Source organism: Cherax quadricarinatus, chromosome 24 (assembly GCF_038502225.1).
Source record: "Cherax quadricarinatus isolate ZL_2023a chromosome 24, ASM3850222v1, whole genome shotgun sequence".
Taxonomy (NCBI): Eukaryota; Metazoa; Arthropoda; class Malacostraca; order Decapoda; family Parastacidae; genus Cherax; species Cherax quadricarinatus.
Genome location: NC_091315.1, coordinates 32,204,237 through 32,226,349, shown reverse-complemented (window position 1 = coordinate 32,226,349; position 22,113 = coordinate 32,204,237). Strand labels below are relative to the sequence as shown.

General features: G+C 40.4%; 1 protein-coding gene across 2 annotated transcripts in view; it reads left to right on the top strand.

The window, feature by feature from the left end:
* Positions 1-22,113, top strand: part of LOC128690895 (CD109 antigen) — a 326,701-nt gene that overhangs the window by 281,209 nt on the left and 23,379 nt on the right. For both annotated transcript variants that reach the window (XM_053779656.2, XM_070088302.1), the window contains 8 exons: positions 1,188-1,418; positions 2,127-2,261; positions 2,621-2,783; positions 3,571-3,737; positions 10,785-10,928; positions 11,478-11,618; positions 16,808-16,947; positions 18,848-18,981. In XM_053779656.2, the coding sequence (XP_053635631.1) occupies positions 1,188-1,418; positions 2,127-2,261; positions 2,621-2,783; positions 3,571-3,737; positions 10,785-10,928; positions 11,478-11,618; positions 16,808-16,947; positions 18,848-18,981 (1,255 nt within the window). The remainder of the gene's footprint in view (positions 1-1,187; positions 1,419-2,126; positions 2,262-2,620; positions 2,784-3,570; positions 3,738-10,784; positions 10,929-11,477; positions 11,619-16,807; positions 16,948-18,847; positions 18,982-22,113) is intronic.

Here is a 22,113-nt window from a genome sequence, read left to right as displayed (position 1 = left end):
TGGAAAATTGTGAAAGGAACACTGTGATCAATCCTGCGATTACACTTACACACACACACACACACACACACACACACACACACACACACACACACACACACACACACACACACACGAGCTGAGTCTCGACCCCTGCAACCACAATTAGGTGAGTACACACACACACACACACACACACACACACACACACACACACACACACACTATAACGACATACAAAATACTGAGAGGAATTGACAAGGTGGACAAAGACAGGATGTTCCAGAGATGGGACACAGCAACAAGGGGACACAGTTGGAAGTTGAAGACACAGATGAATCACAGGGATGTTAGAAAGTACTTCTTCAGCCACAGAGTAGTCAGGAAGTGGAATAGTTTGGGGAGCGATGTAGTGGAGGCAGGATCCATACATAGCTTTCAGCAGAGGTATGATAAAGCTCACGGTTCAGGGAGAGTGACCTAGTAGAGACCAGTGAAGAGGCGGGGCCAGGAGCTTGGAATCGACCCCTGCAACCTCAACTAGGCGAGTACAACTAGGTGAGTACATACACACGAGAGAGCACCACGCCGGCTAGGCCACGACTGTAAGCAATCTCGCAATCCTATTTTTGAACGTAGGCACAAGAGTGGAAAAGTTCCTGTTGTTGCCCAGATCACCAAATCATATCAGTCATCAGGGGAAAATTCACACATTCAGTGTTGTGAAACCACTCAATACTTGAAGTTAAGGACGAAAAGGATGCTTAGAAGAAGTGGTTATACAGACAAAACATTAATGAATATAGTCAGGAAACTGCATAAGTCCTTTTGCGAAGATAAGGATTTCTGAACAGATAACACCCAAACCCAGCTCCATCTGTCACCTCGTCTACTTCCTCTCTTTTTGTCTGTTGTGATGGGATGTGTAAAAGTAGGACATATGTATGTTGATCTCTAATCCGGGTATTACGGTAGCTGCTTGCCAGTGACAGGATCATCGTATGTACAAGACCAGTGTCAGCAGACATTTTATCTGGCGAATTAGAGGATTACCAATGTTTGTAGGACTTGATATTGTTGCTTTTCTGTTGGATATTACTATAATTATATTATGATCATCATCTCCTTCATTATTAGAGATATCCTCATCGTCACCACTAACAGTGCCACTTCCACAATTTTAACACTCTTCACCATCATGGCTGCAGTTCGACTCTGCTGGACCATTCATGTTGACGCTGGAAGGTCCAAGGGTGGCGCGCCAGTTCGAGCAGGTAGGACTGCGGGCGTGCGTTTTTAACTTCCACTCCAGCAAGGTGGGAGTACTGATCACTCTGCCCGAGTCTGACGACTACCGCTCTGTCCTGGTGGAGAAGAATGGCGTAGTTATGTCGTACAAGCCCAGGACTGCAACCGGTGAACACCAACACATTGTGTGGGTCAGTCTGTCCACTGTTTTGTTTTGTATACACGATTTAAAAAAGACTTGCACGAGCACATACTAGTTTAAAAGAAATGTATACTCGCATAAGGGGCCCCTTGAGGTTTAAAGCGTGGAGAGGTGGTTCAAGGAAAGAATAAATGAAAAAGTGCGTGAGTTATCCGTTTTGGATAGAAGTAATGAAGTGATAAAACCAGGGGAGTAAAATTACTTGGCAGTTCAAAGTGAATAAGACGAGACGTTATAAGGGGAAGTGGATGTATTATAGAAATGGCGATAATATTTTAAGCTGAGAAATGGTAAGCAGATTTAATGAATGTATGGGGCTTCCAAACTTCTTAATCGTCCAGGACTTGAAGCTTAATCTGGCTTCATTTCCAGTTTGTGGGGTTAATGTCAATTTTTCCAGCTATGGTATAGTGACTTTTCATTTTTCGTGGAAAATGGAGTTATATTTTTAATAAGGGGAGGAGTCAGAGGGAGTATGGAGGAAATATCCGAGGCGTAGCTGAGGCAGTGAAGGTGTGACAGAAGAAAGTTGAAAATAAATGGGTGTTGAGAATAAGTTGTTTAGGCAATGAACGTTTGGTTGTCAGATTAGAAGCATGACGTATTTACGAAATGCATTTATTTGAATAAATGCATTTCTTTCGGTCAGATACAAAATAATCAACGAGTTTGAGTAATGCGCAAATTTTTGTCCCAGCTGGATCCGGGAGAGTCGCGGGACGTTCATATCCCCATCGTATTTACACGGAAGGGCGAGGTTGAGGTCACCGTGAAGGGCTCCACCATGATGCAGGCTGACAGTGACACCATCATCATTGATGTTACTTCAGAGGTAGGTCCCAAACCAGTCTTATCCTTAAACTGAGAGGTACATGAAAGGGACGAGATACAGAGACAAACATGTGGAACAGGAGGAGAGATGACAAGTTAGTCAAAGACGAGAAAATGTCATAAGGATACAGGTATTACTGGTTAGTTATTAGTTAAAATGTAGATGGTAGATAAAGATATAAGATCCTGTAATCCTCCAGTTAATGTGAGATGGTGTACGTCTCTCCTCATTTGATCATCTACAACTTGTCTGTCTCTCCTCAAAATTTCATTTGACCCATCTCAACTCCCATTCCTTTCCTTCACTTGATCCTCTGCGTCCCTCCCATAATAAGCTCCTTACTGATGCTCTGCCTGCAGGGAGTAACCATCGGGAAGCACACGTCCATTCTGCTGGATCTCAAAAATCGCGCCCTCGTGTACGACTTCCTGGATATCGAACTGGACGAGTCTCCCATCATTCCTTACTCCCTCAAGCGTCGCTACATCTACGACACCCCCATCGGTCACATTTCCGTTACTGGTGAGTGATACTTTTGATACCATTACCACCTGAAGCCTGGAACCATAATAAAGCAGTTGGGTTTTCTCTTGTGTGATCTTGTCTATCAGTGTGAACTAACATAAATCTCCTTTCCTGGCAATTTAATCTGTTTATATGTTTGCTCTTACAAAGTTATGTGAGCTTACCTTGTTTTTATTCCTGTATGGTTGTACAACTAATCATCAATGAGTAGCTGTATATTATATATGCTGAGAGAAATACGCCTCACGGTGAATCATATGCTCATTTAAGGAGCGCAGCTCGCAGCTATTGTTACCTAACTTCTTCCTATTTCTCTCTGCTGTGTAATCTTCAAAGCAGAGGTTGGAGGTTGTTTGGGTCATGTGCTCTTGCTTGCTTATGTTCTCATACCTGTCTGTTTTGCATGCCTATGTAGTCTTGTGTATTCACAGTTGCTTGTGTTCCTATTTTTGTATTCCTACTTGTGTTATTATTTGCTTTCATGTACTTACTAGTTTCTGCGTTTTTACCTGCTTTTGTAATCTTGCTTGCTTAGCTGCTTTCATCTACTTTTTGTCATTACCTATTTCAAATGAATTTCAGATAATTTTCAAAGCCTCTTGTTCGAGGGGGAGATTGCCGACACATATGGGAATTACAAAAACACTGAAGGCATAGGAACCATTATTAAGAGAGCCTTATGACACGGTAAAACTCTCCTTGATGAAGACTTGCTCTGCCTTGTCTGTATTTCCCATACGAAGCTTCCTTAATGTAAGCTGCTTTATAAGGCTGATCTGTGCAGGTGATGTGGTGGGACCGGCCTTCCCTGAGGTGCCAGTGGGAAGTGACACTCTGCTGGGACTCGAAGTAATGGGAGCGGAGACCGCGGCCTTCAACTTTGCTGCCAACCTGTGGACTCTTCACTACCTCCGCCTCACCAATCAGATCAAGCCTGGACTCGCCTACCAGGTACTTGTCTTGACCCCAGTGTCCCGCATTTAGGATTGTTCTAACATACAGGTTTCGTTGATATCGACAAGAGATGTAATTAACATTAGCAAAACTGGTGTCACTGATACTAATAAGAGACGTCATTGGCACCATCAAAGGACGTCATTAGCACTTAGAGCTACTACCATTTTTATTTCTGCTGCTGCTACTAATGTTACTACTAATACTTCTACTATTACTACTACTGTTTCTACTGCTACTTCTACCACAACTATTTATTACTACTACTACTACTGCTATTACTATTACCACTACACTGCTGCTGCTACTATTACTACTACTGTCACTACTACTACCCTCTTCCCTTCCTGTCTTTTGGTCTCTGCGTTTTATTGGCCAGTTTCCTTGATAACGGCCCAAGATGGACCGAAACGTTGTCTAAAGTGAGTTACTTGAGAATTGTTCCATCCACTGTATTGTGACTTTCGCTCTTACATAAGAAACTTCACTAGCACCATCAACATGCCGTAACTGCAACAATTAATAATTCACTCAAAATACCATGGCTGCAACACTTCAGTAGAACTCGTAATACTGTGGCTGCAACAATTTATTTATTTATTTATTTATTTATTATAAATTTGTGCACACATACAGAGGTACAAAAAAAAATACAGATAAGAGCAGTATGCCAAAGCCACTTATCCACTTACCCACAGTTCTGTGACTAAGAAGTTCACAACTAACCTACAATGCCGTGGCTCCAACAATTCTAGGTCTCAGACCGCGGCCCGGTCTGAGACCAGGCCTCATGGCTCAGGGTCTGATCAACCAGGCTGTTACTGCTGGCCGCACGCAAGCTGACATACGAACTACAGCCCGGTTGGTCAGGTACTGACTTTAAGTGCCTGTCCAGTGCCTTCTTGAAGACAGCCAGGGGTCTATTGGTAATCCCCCTTATGTATGCTGGGAGGCAATTGAACAGTCTTGGGCCCCTGACACTTACTGTGTTGTCTCAGTGTACTCGTGGCACCCCTGCTTTTCATCAGGGGAATGTTGCATTCCTGATGAGCCTTTTGCTTTCATATGGAGTGATTTTCGTGTGCAGGTTTGGTACCAATCCCTCCAGGACCTTCCATGTGTGTATTATCATGTATCTCTCGCTTGCGTTCGAGGAATACAGATCAAGGACCTTCAACCGTTCCCAGTAATTTAGGTGCCTTATCGCACTTATGTTCCGTGAACGTTCTTTGTACACTCTCCAGGTCTGCAATGTCGCCAGCCTTGAAGGGGGCTGTTAGTGTACAGCAGTATTCCAGCCTAGAGAGCACAAGCGATTTGAAAATCATCATGGGCTTGGTGTCCCTACTTTTGAAGGTTCTCATTATCCATCCTATCATTTTCCTAGCAGATGAGGTAGATACATTGTTGTGGTCTTTGAAGGCGAGATCCTCTGACATTATCACTCCCAGGTCCTTCACATTACTTTTCCGCTCTTTTGTATGACTAGAATTTGTGGAATACCCTGACACAGTTTTAATTTCAAGTTTTCCATATCTGAGTAGTTGAAATTTCTCCTCGTTGAACTTCATATTGTTTTGAGTGGCCCATTGGAAGATTTGGTTGATGTCCGCTTGGAGTCTCGCAGTGTCTTCGATGGAGGTCACTGCCATGGTGATCCGGGTGTCGTCTGCAAAGGAAGACACGGAGCTATGGCTTACATCTGTCTGTCAGAAATGAGGATGAGGGATAGAATGGAAGAGAGTACTGTGCTTTGTGGAACAGCTTTTTGCCATGGCTGCCTGGGACTGTACTCTTTACTATTACTCTTTGTGTTCTATTTGTCAGGAAGTTTTAAATCCATATACCAACTTTTCCCATTATTCCTTTATCCCGCATTTTGTGTGATATTACACCATGGTCACACTTGTCACAAGCTTTTGCAAAGCCTGTGTATACTACATCTCTATTTTGTTTATCCTCTACAGTATCCAGGACCTTGTCATAGTGGTCCAGTAGCTGGGACAGGCAGGAACGACCTGCTTTAAACTCTTGTTGCCCTGGGTTGTGTAACTGATGGGTATCTAGGTGGTTGGCTATCTTGCTTCTTAGAACCTCTCAAAGATTTTTATGATATGGGATATTAATGCTATTGGTCTGTAGTTCTTTGCAGTTGCTTTACTGCCACCTTTGTGGAGTGGGGCTATGTCTGTTGTTTTTAGTGTGTGTGGGATGACCTGCATCCATGCTCCCTCTCCATAAAATGCTGAAGGCACGCGGTAGGGGCTTCTTGCAATTCTTGAACATGGAGTTCCATGAGTCTGGGGCAGAGTGCATGGGCATGTCAATAATTGCCTCTTCAAAGTCTTGTGGAGTTAGAATTAATATCCGAGATTTTTGGGATGACCAAATTTTGGGTTTCATAAAGAATTCATTTGGATTGTCGACCCTTAGTGGGCAGTGGCTCACTGAACACCGAGTCATATTGGGACTTTAGTATCTCACTCATTTCTTGGCTGTCATCTCGCCTAAGCAGAGGCCCAATACTGGATGTTGTTTTTCCCTTAGATTGGCATAAGAGAAAAAGTATTTTGGGTTTTTTAAATTTCCTTTACGGCTTTTAGTTCTTCCTGTGATTCTTGTCTCCTATAAGATTCCTTCAGCTTAAGTTCGATATTTGCAATTTCATTGACTAGTGCCTCCCTTCGCATTTCAGATATATTGACCCCAGTCAGCAGCTTTGTGACTCTTCGCCTTCGTCTGTATAGGGAACATCTCTCTCTTTCTAGTTTACATCTTACTTTTTCTTAATGGAACGTGTCTTGAGCAGATCTCAAGAACCACAGAATTCATTTTTCCCAAGGCGAATGTTCGGATCAGTGTTTTTCAGGATATCTTCCCAGCTTGTTTCATTTAGGACATGGTTTACTTGATCCCATTGTATGTTTGTTTTTATTATTGAAATTGAATTTCGTGAAGAGACCTTCATGACTGCTCACATTTTGCTGGTCTGGAGCCCTGTGCATAAATGTCTGTACCTCTGTTATGTTGTGATCTGTGTGAATTGTCTTTGATAGTTATATTACATATCAGATCGTCATTGTTAGTGAAGATGAGGTCCAGCGTATTTTCTAGTCTTGTAGGCTCTACTATTTGCTGGTTTAAGGTGAATTTGTTCGTGTGTGCCTGTATTTTCATCTGAGCTGCTAAAACATTGTTTGCTATACCCCTCCATTTTAGGTGTCTCAGGTTGAAATCCAACTCCCCCTTGTTTCCTGTTTAGTCTGTTGCATCAGAATAGGTTATAACCTGGGATCCATATTTCGTTGTCATAATGATCCTTTATGTGGGTCTCTGTGAATGCTGCAAACATTGCATTTGTCTCCGTGAGCAGTCCCTTGATGTAAGGAATTTTTTTTTTTTTTTTTTTTTTGACGGCTTTAAACCCTGTACGTTTGCAAAGACAAATGTTGTATTGGTGGAATTTAGGGAGGTTTTATTTGCTGGCTGTAATATGTTGTTGTTCTGGGTAGAGGCCAATGTCTGTGCCTTTGCTCCAGAAGTGTTTTCAGGTGGTGTAGGATTATTGACATTTCTTGCCAGTCTTTTTTTCCCTTTTGGCCCTAAAAACTTGTCCCTGGAGAGGTTGTGGCTCCTCTCTTGTTTCCTGTAGTCTGGCTGGTCTGTCTTCTAGTCCCCTTTAGATGATGTGTCTGGCAGTATGCATTGTAGCATTTTCTTTCATGGATTGACGAGTGACAAATTTCTGGGTGAAATAAGTTGCAAGAAGGGAAGTTGCACTCTCCTGTTGTCATGTGGATGCGGCATTTTTTGGGATGGTCAAAGGTACATGTCTCGCTTGTTTTACCAATATACTGTGCCTGCAGATACCCAATGCATAGTATTTACATAGACTGTACTTCTGTTTGCTAGGATTTATTTTAGCTGCGTTCACTGCTGGTGCATTTATTTTTCCTGTTTCCTCAGTATCTTTTACCCCTGAATGGACATCAGTGCTTCCACCAGGTTTTGTTGGTAGTGTGTCAACACTATTTCCTGAGGCATCATCCCATTTTGATCCATCTCCAACAGTATCTCTATTTTGAACTTCTGTGGACTGAATAACGTTGTCTTCAGTGTCCTCCCGGATGACACTAGTACCCTCACGAGCGCTGTCTTCTAAGACATCACTAGGACCCTCTGGAGCACTTTCCTCCAGGACAACACTAGCACCCTCAACACTGTCCTCCAGGACAGCACTAGCACCCTCAGAAGAGATTTAGATTTTGCCACCGAAGTGGCTAGTTTATTGTGCACCCCATATCCATCCTGTGGACGGTAGCGCGAGAGCATATGGATACACAAAAGGCCCAGGAACTAGGCCCCAAAGGGTTAACAGGAATACATATGGATTTATATCTACATATCTATAGTTCACTTATCTGTTACAAGCAAATTTAGGAAATTTGCTTAGTATATCTGGTATCTTATTTTCATTAATAAGATATCTTGACATGTCACATAGGTTATTATACTGTCTCTGTATTCCTCAATAAGTGGACAATTAAGCACATAGTGTTCAAGAGAGTGACCATATGCCTGATCACATAATTTACATTTAGTTTGATCATCATCTGTGTGTCTCCCAAACTGCCAGAAGTACTTGTAACCAAGCCTAAGCCTGGCCACTACAACATCAGTCAGTCTGTTCACATTGCAAGTTGCTCCATAAACATACTTATCTACGTTCATGTTATCATAGTGGGTTATAGATCTACTCAGGCTTCTAACTGCATTCCTATAACAATCATTTTCATTATTTACTTCTCTCCTAATATTATTCCTAATGCTAGACACAGTTATACCAAAGTTATATTCTACATTCTCCTTCTCGATACTCTTCTTGGCTAACATATCAACTTTATCATGAAGGAGTAATCCAATGTGTGATGGGATCCATAGCAATTGTACATTAATTCCTTTGTCCCTAATTTTTGAGTATCTATACCTGGCTTCCCCAATGAGCATGTTGTTGGAGTCATTATATGAGTCAAGAGCCTTCAGTGATGACATAGAATCAGTAATGATGATAGAGTCAAGCTCAGTGTCATAGGTTAGCTTTAGCGCCATTAGGATTGCAAACAATTCAGTTTGCAGTGTAGACGCCCAGTTGTTAATTCTTATGCCTAACTCAACAAATTTATTATCGTTCTTAACTAGGGAGGTGGCAACAAGAGCAGATGCAGCCCTGCCAGAAGACTCCTGTTTAGATCCATCAGTGTATATAACTTGTGATAACTTGTTACTACCAGCTAGGTGAGAAATTTCTTCTTGAGCAGTTGCTCTAACAAGAGATTTAAGGAAGGGATTACTAGCAATGAGCTTCTTGGGAGGGACTTGTAGGTATGTGATATTAAATGAACACATCTTCCATGGAGGGGTGAAATGCTCTTGTTGCCTACAGTGATACAGTTCATGTAGGTTATAAAACTTAATGCAATTGCACGTTTTCACAATCCATTTAGATTTAATTACCACTATTGAGAGTGTTCTCACAGATCAAGTGGGCGACAGCCCCGTCCCTACCACTCGTCTTTTTTTCCCCAGTTATGATACCATGCTGACATGTCTTTCAAGAAGGATATTATATTGGTGTTCTTGTCTTTTAATATAGGTGTCATTTCCTCGTACAGATGTATCTCGTTTGGGCAGACCCAAAAACATCTCTAAGTTTGTCAAGTGTGGTCACTAGTTTAAAATCCCTGCATATACTATGGGACCATTGACCACAGAGGATACATTATCAACGACTCTGTTTTAATCCGGTCCGGTCATTGGTGTAAGTAGGGTTGGGGTGTTTGTTTTGTAAATTTATACCATATGTTATTTTATTTGTTTAGTGCTCTCATATTTACCTGTAAGGCCCTAGTGTGCAGAGGCCTGTTTAAGTTTTGGAGAGTACTTTTATGATGTTTTTGCTTGTTGGTAGGTTTAGCACTACCCCATGATTATAATAATTGCCTGTTAGTAGACAGACCAGCAGAAAGGGAAGAGGAGTATCATGGAGCCTCCCTAATTATAAATGTTTGTAAATTTTGTTACTAGTAGCAGTGAGCAAATGAGTGAGTCAAGGTGATGTTGGTTGTGGTAGAGCAGACTGTAGGTTGTATATACGTTACTATTAATTTATGTATATGCGAGTTTTTGTCCTTCCTTATAATGACTAATTAATATTCCACATTTAATGTGAAGGTGCAAGCTGGCCATAGTTGTTTCTTTTTCTATGTTAAATAATGTACATGCCTCTAGACAGGCAGGTCATTTACCCTTTAGGAGCCAGGACTTTTATTTGTTACACAAGCCAAAAGGCATAATTCTGAACATCTTGTTTTGCTGCTAATTTGTTGATTGCTTCAGTAACACTAACTATAAGAACTCCTTCTCAGAAGGCCATTTATAATAATACAGCACAAGACATTTTATTTGGTTTACAATTACCACATCACTGACAAAACCATTTAATGTAAATAAATTTCACTCTTTAATTTCTTGTTTACAAATTTTCATAAATCTAGCAGTGGTGGTGCTACAGGAAAACCTCGTTCATATGGCTTTAAATATAGCACAGATCGTACTTTCTTTATGCAACTGTTGTATGAAAATGACTCACGAAATCGTAATGACACAAGTTTTGAGACTCTGATAGTGGGTTCTATCCCCACCCATGGTATGGATTGTATGAAAATGGCGATAACAGCGGTAAGAGCACTGAACATAATGACCAATGGCTCTTAAAGCCAAGAAAAATGTTGAACACTGAAAATAAGTGTATACACCGGTCCCTTCTTTACACACTATGTTATGTATGATAATCTATGTAACTGTATTTGTGTATACCTGAATAAATTTACATACCCTTTGTATATGCAAGTCAGGTGTTTGCGTAAAATCTCTAATTAGTATTTTATTAAATGTAAACCACACAATAACCAAAATCTATAAACCCCACATTGAAATCCTTATAGAGAATAAACTTTGATATTAACATTGTCCCTTGTCCCACAGGTTTTGACGGCGGTGAACGTGCAGTACGCGGCTCTGGCCCGCTACCAGGACGTGGACGGCTCCTTCAGGATGTGGCCTGAGTCTGAGCCCAGTGTATGGCTCACAGCTTATGCTCTCAGGACACTCTGGTTGGCCAGTTTCCAAGTATGTTCCTGTCAGTGTCCCTCACATACATTCTAGATGTACCCATGGAAAAATATAGGGATATGTGAAGCAAATAAAATTATTTTTGGATTCAGTGACGAGAGTAACTGCCAAGGCAGGATCCACAAGGGGTGAGTGGGAAGCGGGGATGGGGGAAGAATGGTGGGAGGAGAGGAAGGGTTAAAGTGTAAAGAAAGAGCCAGGTCTAGACCCAGTAACAACTATGTCAATAACGCCAGTTCATGTTAGGTCGGGCTTTGGAGGACAGGTGGCCACCAGTACACGACGCTGTCCCTGTTCACCTAAGAGTAAGTAGGTACCTGGTGTTGGCACACTGTTGTGGGTCACATCCTGGGGGACAGGATTAAAGAAACCCAATGGAAATAAATCTCCAATGACACACTTGACTAGGTGGTTAACCCTCTTCCAAGACAATTTTTTTTTTTGTCTAGTGTAGTTTTATTTTTTCATCAAAACATTTGCTTCTACATTCCATCTAGGGCTTTTATGCAACATAGAATTAACAACAAACCCATTTGAATGTGGCAGGACTGGGAGAACCTAATCTACATCGACCCCGTGGTGATCAACTCGGCGGCCAAGTGGTTGCTGCATTACCAGACCTCGATGGGTGCCTTCACTGAGACTCCTAACTACACCCACCCACTCGACTCAAAGAGCAACCCCACTGTTAGTACTACAACCTTTTGTTACTTATACATTTGAGAGCTTTATTATGCGTCCCTTACTCGTCTAGTGGGAAGTAGTCAAAAGATGATAGATAGTAGAAATTTTACAACCTGCCAAGTGATTTTATTCTAAGAGGTAATGGAGATAAATGTGATCCTTCACTGACAATGTTTTGCCCACACAATGGGCTTTGTCATGTCACAAAATGATGGCATGTGGAGAGTTGATGGTAATTAGTGATTTTTTCCATATATTGAATTTTTTTAACTTTACAGAAATGTTTGCTATACTATTTTAATTTTATTTTGTATTAGTTTGTTTTGCAGAATACTAAAAATGAAAGTTGCCTTCATCATAGTGAAGAGTCAAAAAATACATGTAGGTGTTATACTCGCTGACGTAGGTTTTAACTCGCGTTCAAAAGCAGGTGTTTCAAATTAATTTGGGATGCTGAATACAAATCTGAATTAGTTTTGCTCCAAAACTTATACTTTTTGTGAAGCACAAAGGCTCACTTTTTTTTTAGGCTACTGTTATTAACAGTATGTTGGGGGCAAGAACTAAAGTCTACAGTCTAAGACACGAGCAACACCTGTGGTCAGTTTTGGTCTAGAATGTTGTCCGTGTTAAGCACTATATATTTAAGTATATACAACCTCTCCTCACTTAGTGACATACTCGTTTACTGACTCCTCAGACTTGTAACAAGCTCACGACCAGTGTTCGTACCTTAATAATGTATAATAGAGCAGATATCCTTTATGTTCATTTCAATGTACAGTACACTACTTTATAAACATTTAAAAATATACCAGAAATGTTATAAATGGTGCAAAGGTAACAGTAAAACAATATTTCTTCTTCTTTCAACGTACCAGCCGTATCCCACCGAGGCGGGGTGGCCCAAAAGGAAAAACGAAAGTTTCTCCTTTCAAATTTAGTAATATATACAGGAGAAGGGGTTACTAGCCCCTTGCTCCCGGCATTTTAGTCGCCTCTTATAACACGCATGGCTTACGGAGGAAGAATTCTGTTCCACTTCCCCATGGAGATAAGAGGAAACAGACAAGAACAAGAACTAGAAAGAAAATAGAAGAAAACCCAGATGGGTGTGTATATATGTTTGTACATGTATGTGTAGTGTGACCTAAGTGTAAGTAGAAGTAGCAAGACGTACCTGAAATCTTGCATGTTTGAGACAGAAAAAAGGACACCAGCAATCCTACCATCATGTAAAACAATTACAGGCTTCCGTTTTCACTCACTTGGCAGGACGGTAGTACCTCCCTGGGCGGTTGCTGTCTACCAACCTACTACCTAGAATATTTATTTATTTTTTTATTTGGACATGATACACAATTGTACAAAGAAATATAGTGATTGGGTGTACATGCCAAAAGCCCCTTGTATGCAGAGCATTATGGGCAGGCTTAAAATTAACTTAAGATTAACTAAGCAATGATATATTGTGGTAAAAATTGAAGTAAACAAATTACAACATGAAGTACAAAAGAGTATTTCAGATAAGCAATAAAGTTGTACAAATTTGTAGCATAACAATGTATAATATAGTCGAAACAGATAGAGTAAAATTAATTATTTATTGTGCAAAAACAGGTCATATGGTCATTAGATGAGTTATTGTGCATTCAAGAGAATGGAGTATTCTATTAGGTAATGTAATTAAAAAAAGTTTGATAGGATCACAGGTTATACATTTATGAGATTCAGTTATTCAGTATTTATTTAGTTGTGGTTGAGTAAGTGGTTTTTAAGAAGTCTTGAATTGATAAACAGTCAGTTTCTTTTATTATTTTTTTTTTTTTTATTATCACACCGGCCGATTCCCACCAAGGCAGGGTGGCCCGAAAAAGAAAAACTTTCACCATCATTCACTCCATCACTGTCTTGCCAGAAGGGTGCTTTACACTACAGTTTTTAAACTGCAACATTAACACCCCTCCTTCAGAGTGCAGGCACTGTACTTCCCATCTCCAGGACTCAAGTCCGGCCTGCCGGTTTCCCTGAATCCCTTCATAAATGTTACTTTGCTCACACTCCAACAGCACGTCAAGTATTAAAAACCATTTGTCTCCATTCACTCCTATCAAACACGCTCACGCATGCCTGCTGGAAGTCCAAGCCCCTCGCACACAAAACCTCCTTTACCCCCTCCCTCCAACCCTTCCTAGGCCGACCCCTACCCCGCCTTCCTTCCACTACAGACTGATACACTCTTGAAGTCATTCTGTTTCGCTCCATTCTCTCTACATGTCCGAACCACCTCAACAACCCTTCCTCAGCCCTCTGGACAACAGTTTTGGTAATCCCGCACCTCCTCCTAACTTCCAAACTACGAATTCTCTGCATTATATTCACACCACACATTGCCCTCAGACATGACATCTCCACTGCCTCCAGCCTTCTCCTCGCTGCAACATTCATCACCCACGCTTCACACCCATATAAGAGCGTTGGTAAAACTATACTCTCATACATTCCCCTCTTTGCCTCCAAGGACAAAGTTCTTTGTCTCCACAGACTCCTAAGTGCACCACTCACTCTTTTTCCCTCATCAATTCTATGATTCACCTCATCTTTCATAGACCCATCCGCTGACACGTCCACTCCCAAATATCTGAATACGTTCACCTCCTCCATACTCTCTCCCTCCAATCTGATATTCAATCTTTCATCACCTAATCTTTTTGTTATCCTCATAACCTTACTCTTTCCTGTATTCACCTTTAATTTTCTTCTTTTGCACACCCTACCAAATTCATCCACCAATCTCTGCAACTTCTCTTCAGAATCTCCCAAGAGCACAGTGTCATCGGCAAAGAGCAGCTGTGACAACTCCCACTTTGTGTGTGATTCTTTATCTTTTAACTCCACGCCTCTTGCCAAGACCCTCGCATTTACTTCTCTTACAACCCCATCTATAAATATATTAAACAACCACGGTGACATCACACATCCTTGTCTAAGGCCTACTTTTACTGGGAAAAAATTTCCCTCTTTCCTACATACTCTAACTTGAGCCTCACTATCCTCGTAAAAACTCTTCACTGCTTTCAGTAACCTACCTCCTACACCATACACTTGCAACATCTGCCACATTGCCCCCCTATCCACCCTGTCATACGCCTTTTCCAAATCCATAAATGCCACAAAGACCTCTTTAGCCTTATCTAAATACTGTTCACTTATATGTTTCACTGTAAACACCTGGTCCACACACCCCCTACCTTTCCTAAAGCCTCCTTGTTCATCTGCTATCCTATTCTCCGTCTTACTCTTAATTCTTTCAATTATAACTCTACCATACACTTTACCAGGTACACTCAACAGACTTATCCCCCTATAATTTTTGCACTCTCTTTTATCCCCTTTGCCTTTATACAAAGGAACTATGCATGCTCTCTGCCAATCCCTAGGTACCTTACCCTCTTCCATACATTTATTAAATAATTGCACCAACCACTCCAAAACTATATCCCCACCTGCTTTTAACATTTCTATCTTTATCCCATCAATCCCGGCTGCCTTACCCCCTTTCATTTTACCTACTGCCTCACGAACTTCCCCCACACTCACAACTGGCTCTTCCTCACTCCTACAAGATGTTATTCCTCCTTGCCCTATACACGAAATCACAGCTTCCCTATCTTCATCAACATTTAACAATTCCTCAAAATATTCCTTCCATCTTCCCAATACCTCTACCTCTCCATTTAATAACTCTCCTCTCCTATTTTTAACTGACAAATCCATTTGTTCTCTAGGCTTTCTTAACTTGTTAATCTCACTCCAAAACTTTTTCTTATTTTCAACAAAATTTGTTGATAACATCTCACCCACTCTCTCATTTGCTCTCTTTTTACATTGCTTCACCACTCTCTTAACTTCTCTCTTTTTCTCCATATACTCTTCCCTCCTTGCATCACTTCTACTTTGTAAAAACTTCTCATATGCTAACTTTTTCTCCCTTACTACTCTCTTTACATCATCATTCCACCAATCGCTCCTCTTCCCTCCTGCACCCACTTTCCTGTAACCACAAACTTCTGCTGAACACTCTAACACAGATTTTTGGGCCTTTTATGTGAATTGAGTTTTTACATAGTGTGAGATGGACACTGGAAACATCAAAGAGTGATCTGTGCCTTGTGTTATGGTCGTGTGTTCTGTTGAGGTTGGTAAGGAGAAGTTTGAGGGGAGGGTTTATATTTGAGTTTAGTGTTTTATGCATGTAGTAGGCACAATAATAAGTATGGATGTTTTGTACTGTGAGTAAGTTTAGAGTTTTGAATATTGGAGTATGCTGCCTGAAGTGGGAATTTATCATTCTGACTAGAGCCTATACTGCACTTTGGATGTACAGCCTGGAGAGAGTTCCAGGGGTCAGTGCCCCCGCAGCCCGGTCTGTGACCTTTTGTTGGGTAATTAATGATGAGATGATTTATTGTTGTTGAGCCCCATGCACAAATTCCATAGGTGAGATAGGAGTAAATGAGCGAGTGATATAGGGCCAGGAGGGCTGACTGTGGAACATAGTATCGTATCTTTGATAGTATGCCTACGGTCTTGGAGATTTTCTTGGAAATTTGTTGTATGTGTTTGAAATCTGAGTCTATTATCAAGGTGGATTCCTAAGAATTTTCCCTCTGTGAGCTTTGTGATAGGTGATCCGTTTATCATTATGTTAAGAGGAACATTTGTAGTTCTGTTCCCAAACTGAATGTAGTAGGTTTTGTCAATATTGAGAGTAAGTTTGTTAATCATCATCCATGGTTGACACACTACCATTATAGTATGCTCCTCGCTTAGCAATGAATTCGTTTAACAACATGGTCTTAGGAACAGAACTTCGTTGTTAAGTGAGAAGAGGCTATTTTATTTTACTTTTATCACCGTAAATTTTACAATAAGATTGCTACTTTTTTTTTATCTACACCATCATTATAACCTTTAAATATTTTCTCCACATCCATCCTTCAAATCAACATTAACTTTTTCTTCAAACAATTACCAACCCATATACTTCAGTATGCTTTATTACAACCTATTAAACTTATTACTTTTTAACCGAGCCCCTGCTACTGTGTCCCTCGATGATATTGAGTATATTTTGACATGTTGCATATCAATATTACTTTTGTGACGCCCTTGTTGTCTCTCCCTGACAGCCTGCTTACCAGCTGGAGCGGGATGGCTACAAGAACGTATCCTTAACGGCGCAGGTGGTGCTTGCTCTTGTTGACATCCTTCCTGGCCTCCATGGAAATGTTAGGGCTAAAGTCAACATAGCCAAAGCCAATGCCATTGCGTATGTATCCTTCTCCAACCCATTATTGTTAAATATTACTTTTTTGATGTTTTTCTGTTAGTATTTTGACGTTGTGCTTAACATCAGTTTTTATGTCCATTTTTTCTTCTAATCTCTTATTTTAAGTTATGGTAGCTCAATAAATTTTAAGTTAGGTTAAGTTAGGCTTCACTAACTTTGATAAAGCACATATTTAAGCACAAATTAGCAGATAAAAAAAAAAGCCATCAGTACTGACAACAAAATGGCTGGGGAAAAATAGGACTTGTTGTAAATTAGTTTTACTTTTCTTGGGGTGAGAACTTTCCTCTGTCAAAGCTACTGCTGGAGTTATCTGGTCAAAGTTGTGTGGCCTTGGATCAAGGTCAGGTAAAGGCCATGATCATGGAAAAGACTAGAGGTAATTCAGAGAAACTTAAAGTAGGGGAAAATATATTTTATGATGTAACTCCCACAAGAATGCATTATCAAATACTATCCAGAAAAAAATAGTTTTTAATTTTACTTTGTGAAACTTTACTCTGGGTGAAAGTTGAAAGTCATAAAATGGTTTGTTTCCTGATTAAAGTACTGTATCTTTGAATAACCACTTGTTGGGTTATTTCATTGTCTATCTAATAGATTAGTCAGGATTCTTTGTCATGGTTAACCTGGTAAGTTAATACTCTTACAATAAAGCAAGATTCAGGGCCAGCATCATGGTGTTGGTTCCTTGCCAGCAGTTACATGATTACATGTTGGATTTTATTAGCATTTACCCTGATTTACTAAGTGGTTGTGGTGGGAGGGAGGAAAGAGAAGTGAGAAATACAGGTCTCATACCAAGTTGAATTACATGGTTTGCAGAACAGAATTGTTCAGTTATTACAGGTCAGCCATCACTAATCTGGCAATCAGTTATCCGGTACTGATTTCATCTAGCATAATTTCAAATTTCATCATTGTACTGGTTCAGAAATTGTGCAGATGGTTGTAACTCCACAGCAGCAAGCCAGTGGAGGGGAAAGCAGTGATGAAAATGAGGAAGATGTAGCAGAAAGTCTCATTTGATAGGTTAATTTAGTTGACAGGTGAACTGCTAAAAGGTTTAGAGCAACGCAGTTTTATAAGTGAACAAGAAATAATGAACGTTTATGTGCTGCAGGATAAACTAATCAAAAAGGCCAAAATATATGAAACGGTTCAACTTGGATAGCTTTATTAAAGTGTACTCTAACCTAACCACTCTGTAATCTGGCAAAGTCACTAATCCGACACACTACAGGTCCCAACAATGCCGGATTAGTGATGGTCATTCTGTACTTGATTTCAACATTAGTTGCAAAAGATCATTATTAATATGCACCAATTATTATAAATTTTCTGCTATATTTAAATTTACTGTTATTACCAGTTTACCGTGGTTATGATTAAACGTTTGTCAAATTGTTGATATCGTAGTCACATATAACCAAGATTATAATTAGCATCAAATTTTGATGAAAGGGGAAACCTTCCCCCTATGTATGCCAAGAAATGAGTTGCAGAATTAGTTTAGGGCACAGACATCACCCACCAGTGTCGGATATTCCCATAGGGGAAAGGTGTTTTGTTGTCAGCTCCTCGACACTTTTTTTTCTATTATGTAGTATATCGTTTTACTGAGTTTTTATTATTATAAAACTTTCAAGTTGAAAGCAATTGAAATGTACTGAATTTTTAAGAGTAAAAATTTCACCACAGAAGCCCATAAGAATTCTGCAGTAAACCCAGTCATGATATACTGATGATCATTGACCAGCCACTGTACAATAATAATATAATTTAAAATCGCTCCTGACCATAGTTTTTTTTTTGTTGTTGCTAATTTGCACTTCTTACCTTTGAGTTCATAAGTCTCACTATTGTTTGTTGTGTGCAGGTACCTGGAGATGGAGCTGGAGAGCTTGCATGACCCCTACGATGTTGCACTGGTTGCCTGGGCACTCACTAAGGCTGACTCCACAAAGAAGGAAGCTGCCTTCGGAATACTAGACTCCATGAAGAGGGTGGAGAGTAAGTCACTAGGCAGGAACACACACTTGTGAGAAAAAGCAATATAAACAGTGTGCATTAAAGTCGTACATGAATAGTATACAATACCGACAAGATGAAAATTAGTCACGTGCAACATCTAGGTATCTTTATTGTAGATGTTTTGCCATCCAGTGGCTTTATCGATGCAAATTCTGGAGCACAGGCAAGAAGGCTGGCGCCTTCTTGCTTGTGCTCCAGAATCTTCATGACTATGGTGCTCTTCACACCAACTCCAAGGCTGAGGGATGGAGTACCTCATCTTTTGTGTATACTGTAGTTCCTCTGTCTTCCAATTTTTTTTTTTTTTTTTCAACAAGTCGGCCGTCTCCCACCGAGGCAGGGTGACCCAAAAAAGAAAGAAAATCCCCAAAAAGAAAATACTTTCATCATTCAACACTTTCACCACACTCACACATTATCACTGCTTTTGCAGAGGTGCTCAGAATACAACAGTTTAGAAGCATATACGTATAAAGATACACAACATATCCCTCCAAACTGCCAATATCCCAAACCCCTCCTTTAAAGTACAGGCATTGTACTTCCCATTTCCAGGACTCAAGTCCGACTATATGAAAATAACCGGTTTCCCTGAATCCCTTCACTAAATATTACCCTGCTCACACTCCAACAGATCGTCAGGTCCCAAGTATCATTAGTCTCCATTCACTCCTATCTAACACGCTCATGCACGCTTGCTGGAAGTCCAATCCCCTTGCCCACAAAACCTCCTTTACCCCCTCTTTCCAACCCTTTCGAGGACGACCCCTACCCCTCCTTCCTTCCCCTATAGATTTATATACTTTCCATGTCATTCTACTTTGATCCTTTCTCTCTAAATGACCAAACCACCTTAACAACCCCTCTTCTGCCCTCTGACTAATGCTTTTATTAACTCCACACCTTCTCCTAATTTCCACACTCCGAATTTTCTGTATAATATTTACACCACACATTGCCCTTAGACAGGACATCTCCACTGCCTCCAACCGTCTCCTCGCTGCTACATTTACCACCCAAGCTTCACATCCATATAAGAGTGTTGGTACTACTATACTTTCATATATTCCCTTCTTTGCCTCCATAGATAACGTTTTTTGACTCCACATATACCTCAACGCACCACTCGCCTTTTTTCCCTCATCAATTCTATGATTAACCTCATCCTTCATAAACCCATCTGCTGACACGTCAACTCCCAAGTATCTGAAAACATTCACTTCTTCCATACTCCTCCTCCCCAATTTGATATCCAATTTTTCTTTATCTAAATCATTTGATACCCTCATCACCTTACTCTTTTCTATGTTCACTTTCAACTTTCTACCTTTACACACATTCTCAAACTCATCCACTAACCTTTGCAATTTTTCTTTAGAATCTCCCATAAGCACAGTATCATCAGCAAAAAGTAACTGTGTCAGTTCCCATTTTGAATTTGATTCCCCATAATTTAATCCCACCCCTCTCCCGAACACCCTAGCATTTACTTCTTTTACAACCCCATCTATAAATATATTAAACAACCATGGTGACATTACACATCCCTATCTAAGACCTACTTTTACCGGGAAGTATTCTCCCTCTCTTCTACATATCCTAACCTGAGCCTCACTATCCTCATTAAAGGTCTTTACAGCATTTAGCAACTTACCACCTATTCCATATACTTGCAACATCTGCCACATTGCTCATGTATCCACTCTATCATATGCCTTTTCTAAATCCATAAATGCAATAAAAACTTCCCTACCTTTATCCAAATACTGTTCACATATATGCTTCAATGTAAAGACTTGATCTACACATCCCCTACCCACTCTGAAGCCTCCCTGCTCATCCGCAATCCTACATTCTGTCTTACCTCTAATTCTTTCAATTATAACCCTACCATATACTTTTCCTGGTATACTCAGTAAACTTATTCCTCTATAATATTTAGTCTCTTTTGTCCCCTTTCCCTTTATATAAAGGGACTATACATGCTCTCTGCCAATCCCTAGGTACCTTCCCTTCTTTCATACATTTATTAAACAAAAGTACCAACCACTCCAACACTATATCCCCCCCTGCTTTTAACATTTCTGTCATGATCCCATCAGTTCCAGCTGCTTTACCCCCTTTCATTCTACGTAATGCCTCACGTACCTCCACCACACTTACATTCTGCTCTTCTTCACTCCTAAAAGATGGTATACCTCCCTGGCCAGTGCATGAAATTACCGCCTCCCTTTCTTCCTCAACATTTAAAAGTTCCTCAAAATATTCTCACCATCTACCTAATACCTCCCTCTCCCCATCTACTAACTCCTCTACTCTGTTTTTAACTGACAAATCCATACTTTCCCTAGGCTTTCTTAACTTGTTTAACTCACTCCAAAATTTTTTCTTATTTTCATTAAAATTTCTTGACAGTGCCTCTCCCACTCTTTCATCTGCTCTCCTTTTGCACTTTCTCACCACTCTCTTCACCTTTCTTTTACTCTCCATATACTCTGCTCTTCTTATAACACTTCTGCTTTGTAAAAACCTCTCGCAAGCTACCTTTTTCTCTTTTATCACACCCTTTACTTCATCATTCCACCAATCACTCCTCTTTCCTCCTGCCCCCACCCTCCTATAACCACAAACTTCTGCCCCACATTCTAATACTGCATTTTTAAAACTATTCCAACCCTCTTCAACCCCCCCCACTACTCATCTTTGCACTAGCCCACCTTTCTGCCAATAGTCGCTTATATCTCGCCCGAACTTCCTCCTCCCTTAGTTTATACACTTTCACCTCCCTCTTACTTGTTGTTGCCACCTTCCTCTTTTCCCATCTACCTCTTACTCTAACTGTAGCTACAACTAAATAATGATCCGATATATCAGTTGCCCCTCTATAAACATGTACTTCCTGGAGCCTACCCATCAACCTTTTATCCACCAATACATAATCTAACAAACCACTTTCATTATGTGATACATCATACCTTGTATATTTATTTATCCTCTTTTTCATAAAATATGTACAGTGGACCCCCGGTTAACGATTTTAATCCGTGCAAGAGGGCTCATCGTTATGCGAAATAATCGTTATGCGAATGAATTTTCCCCATAAGAAATAAT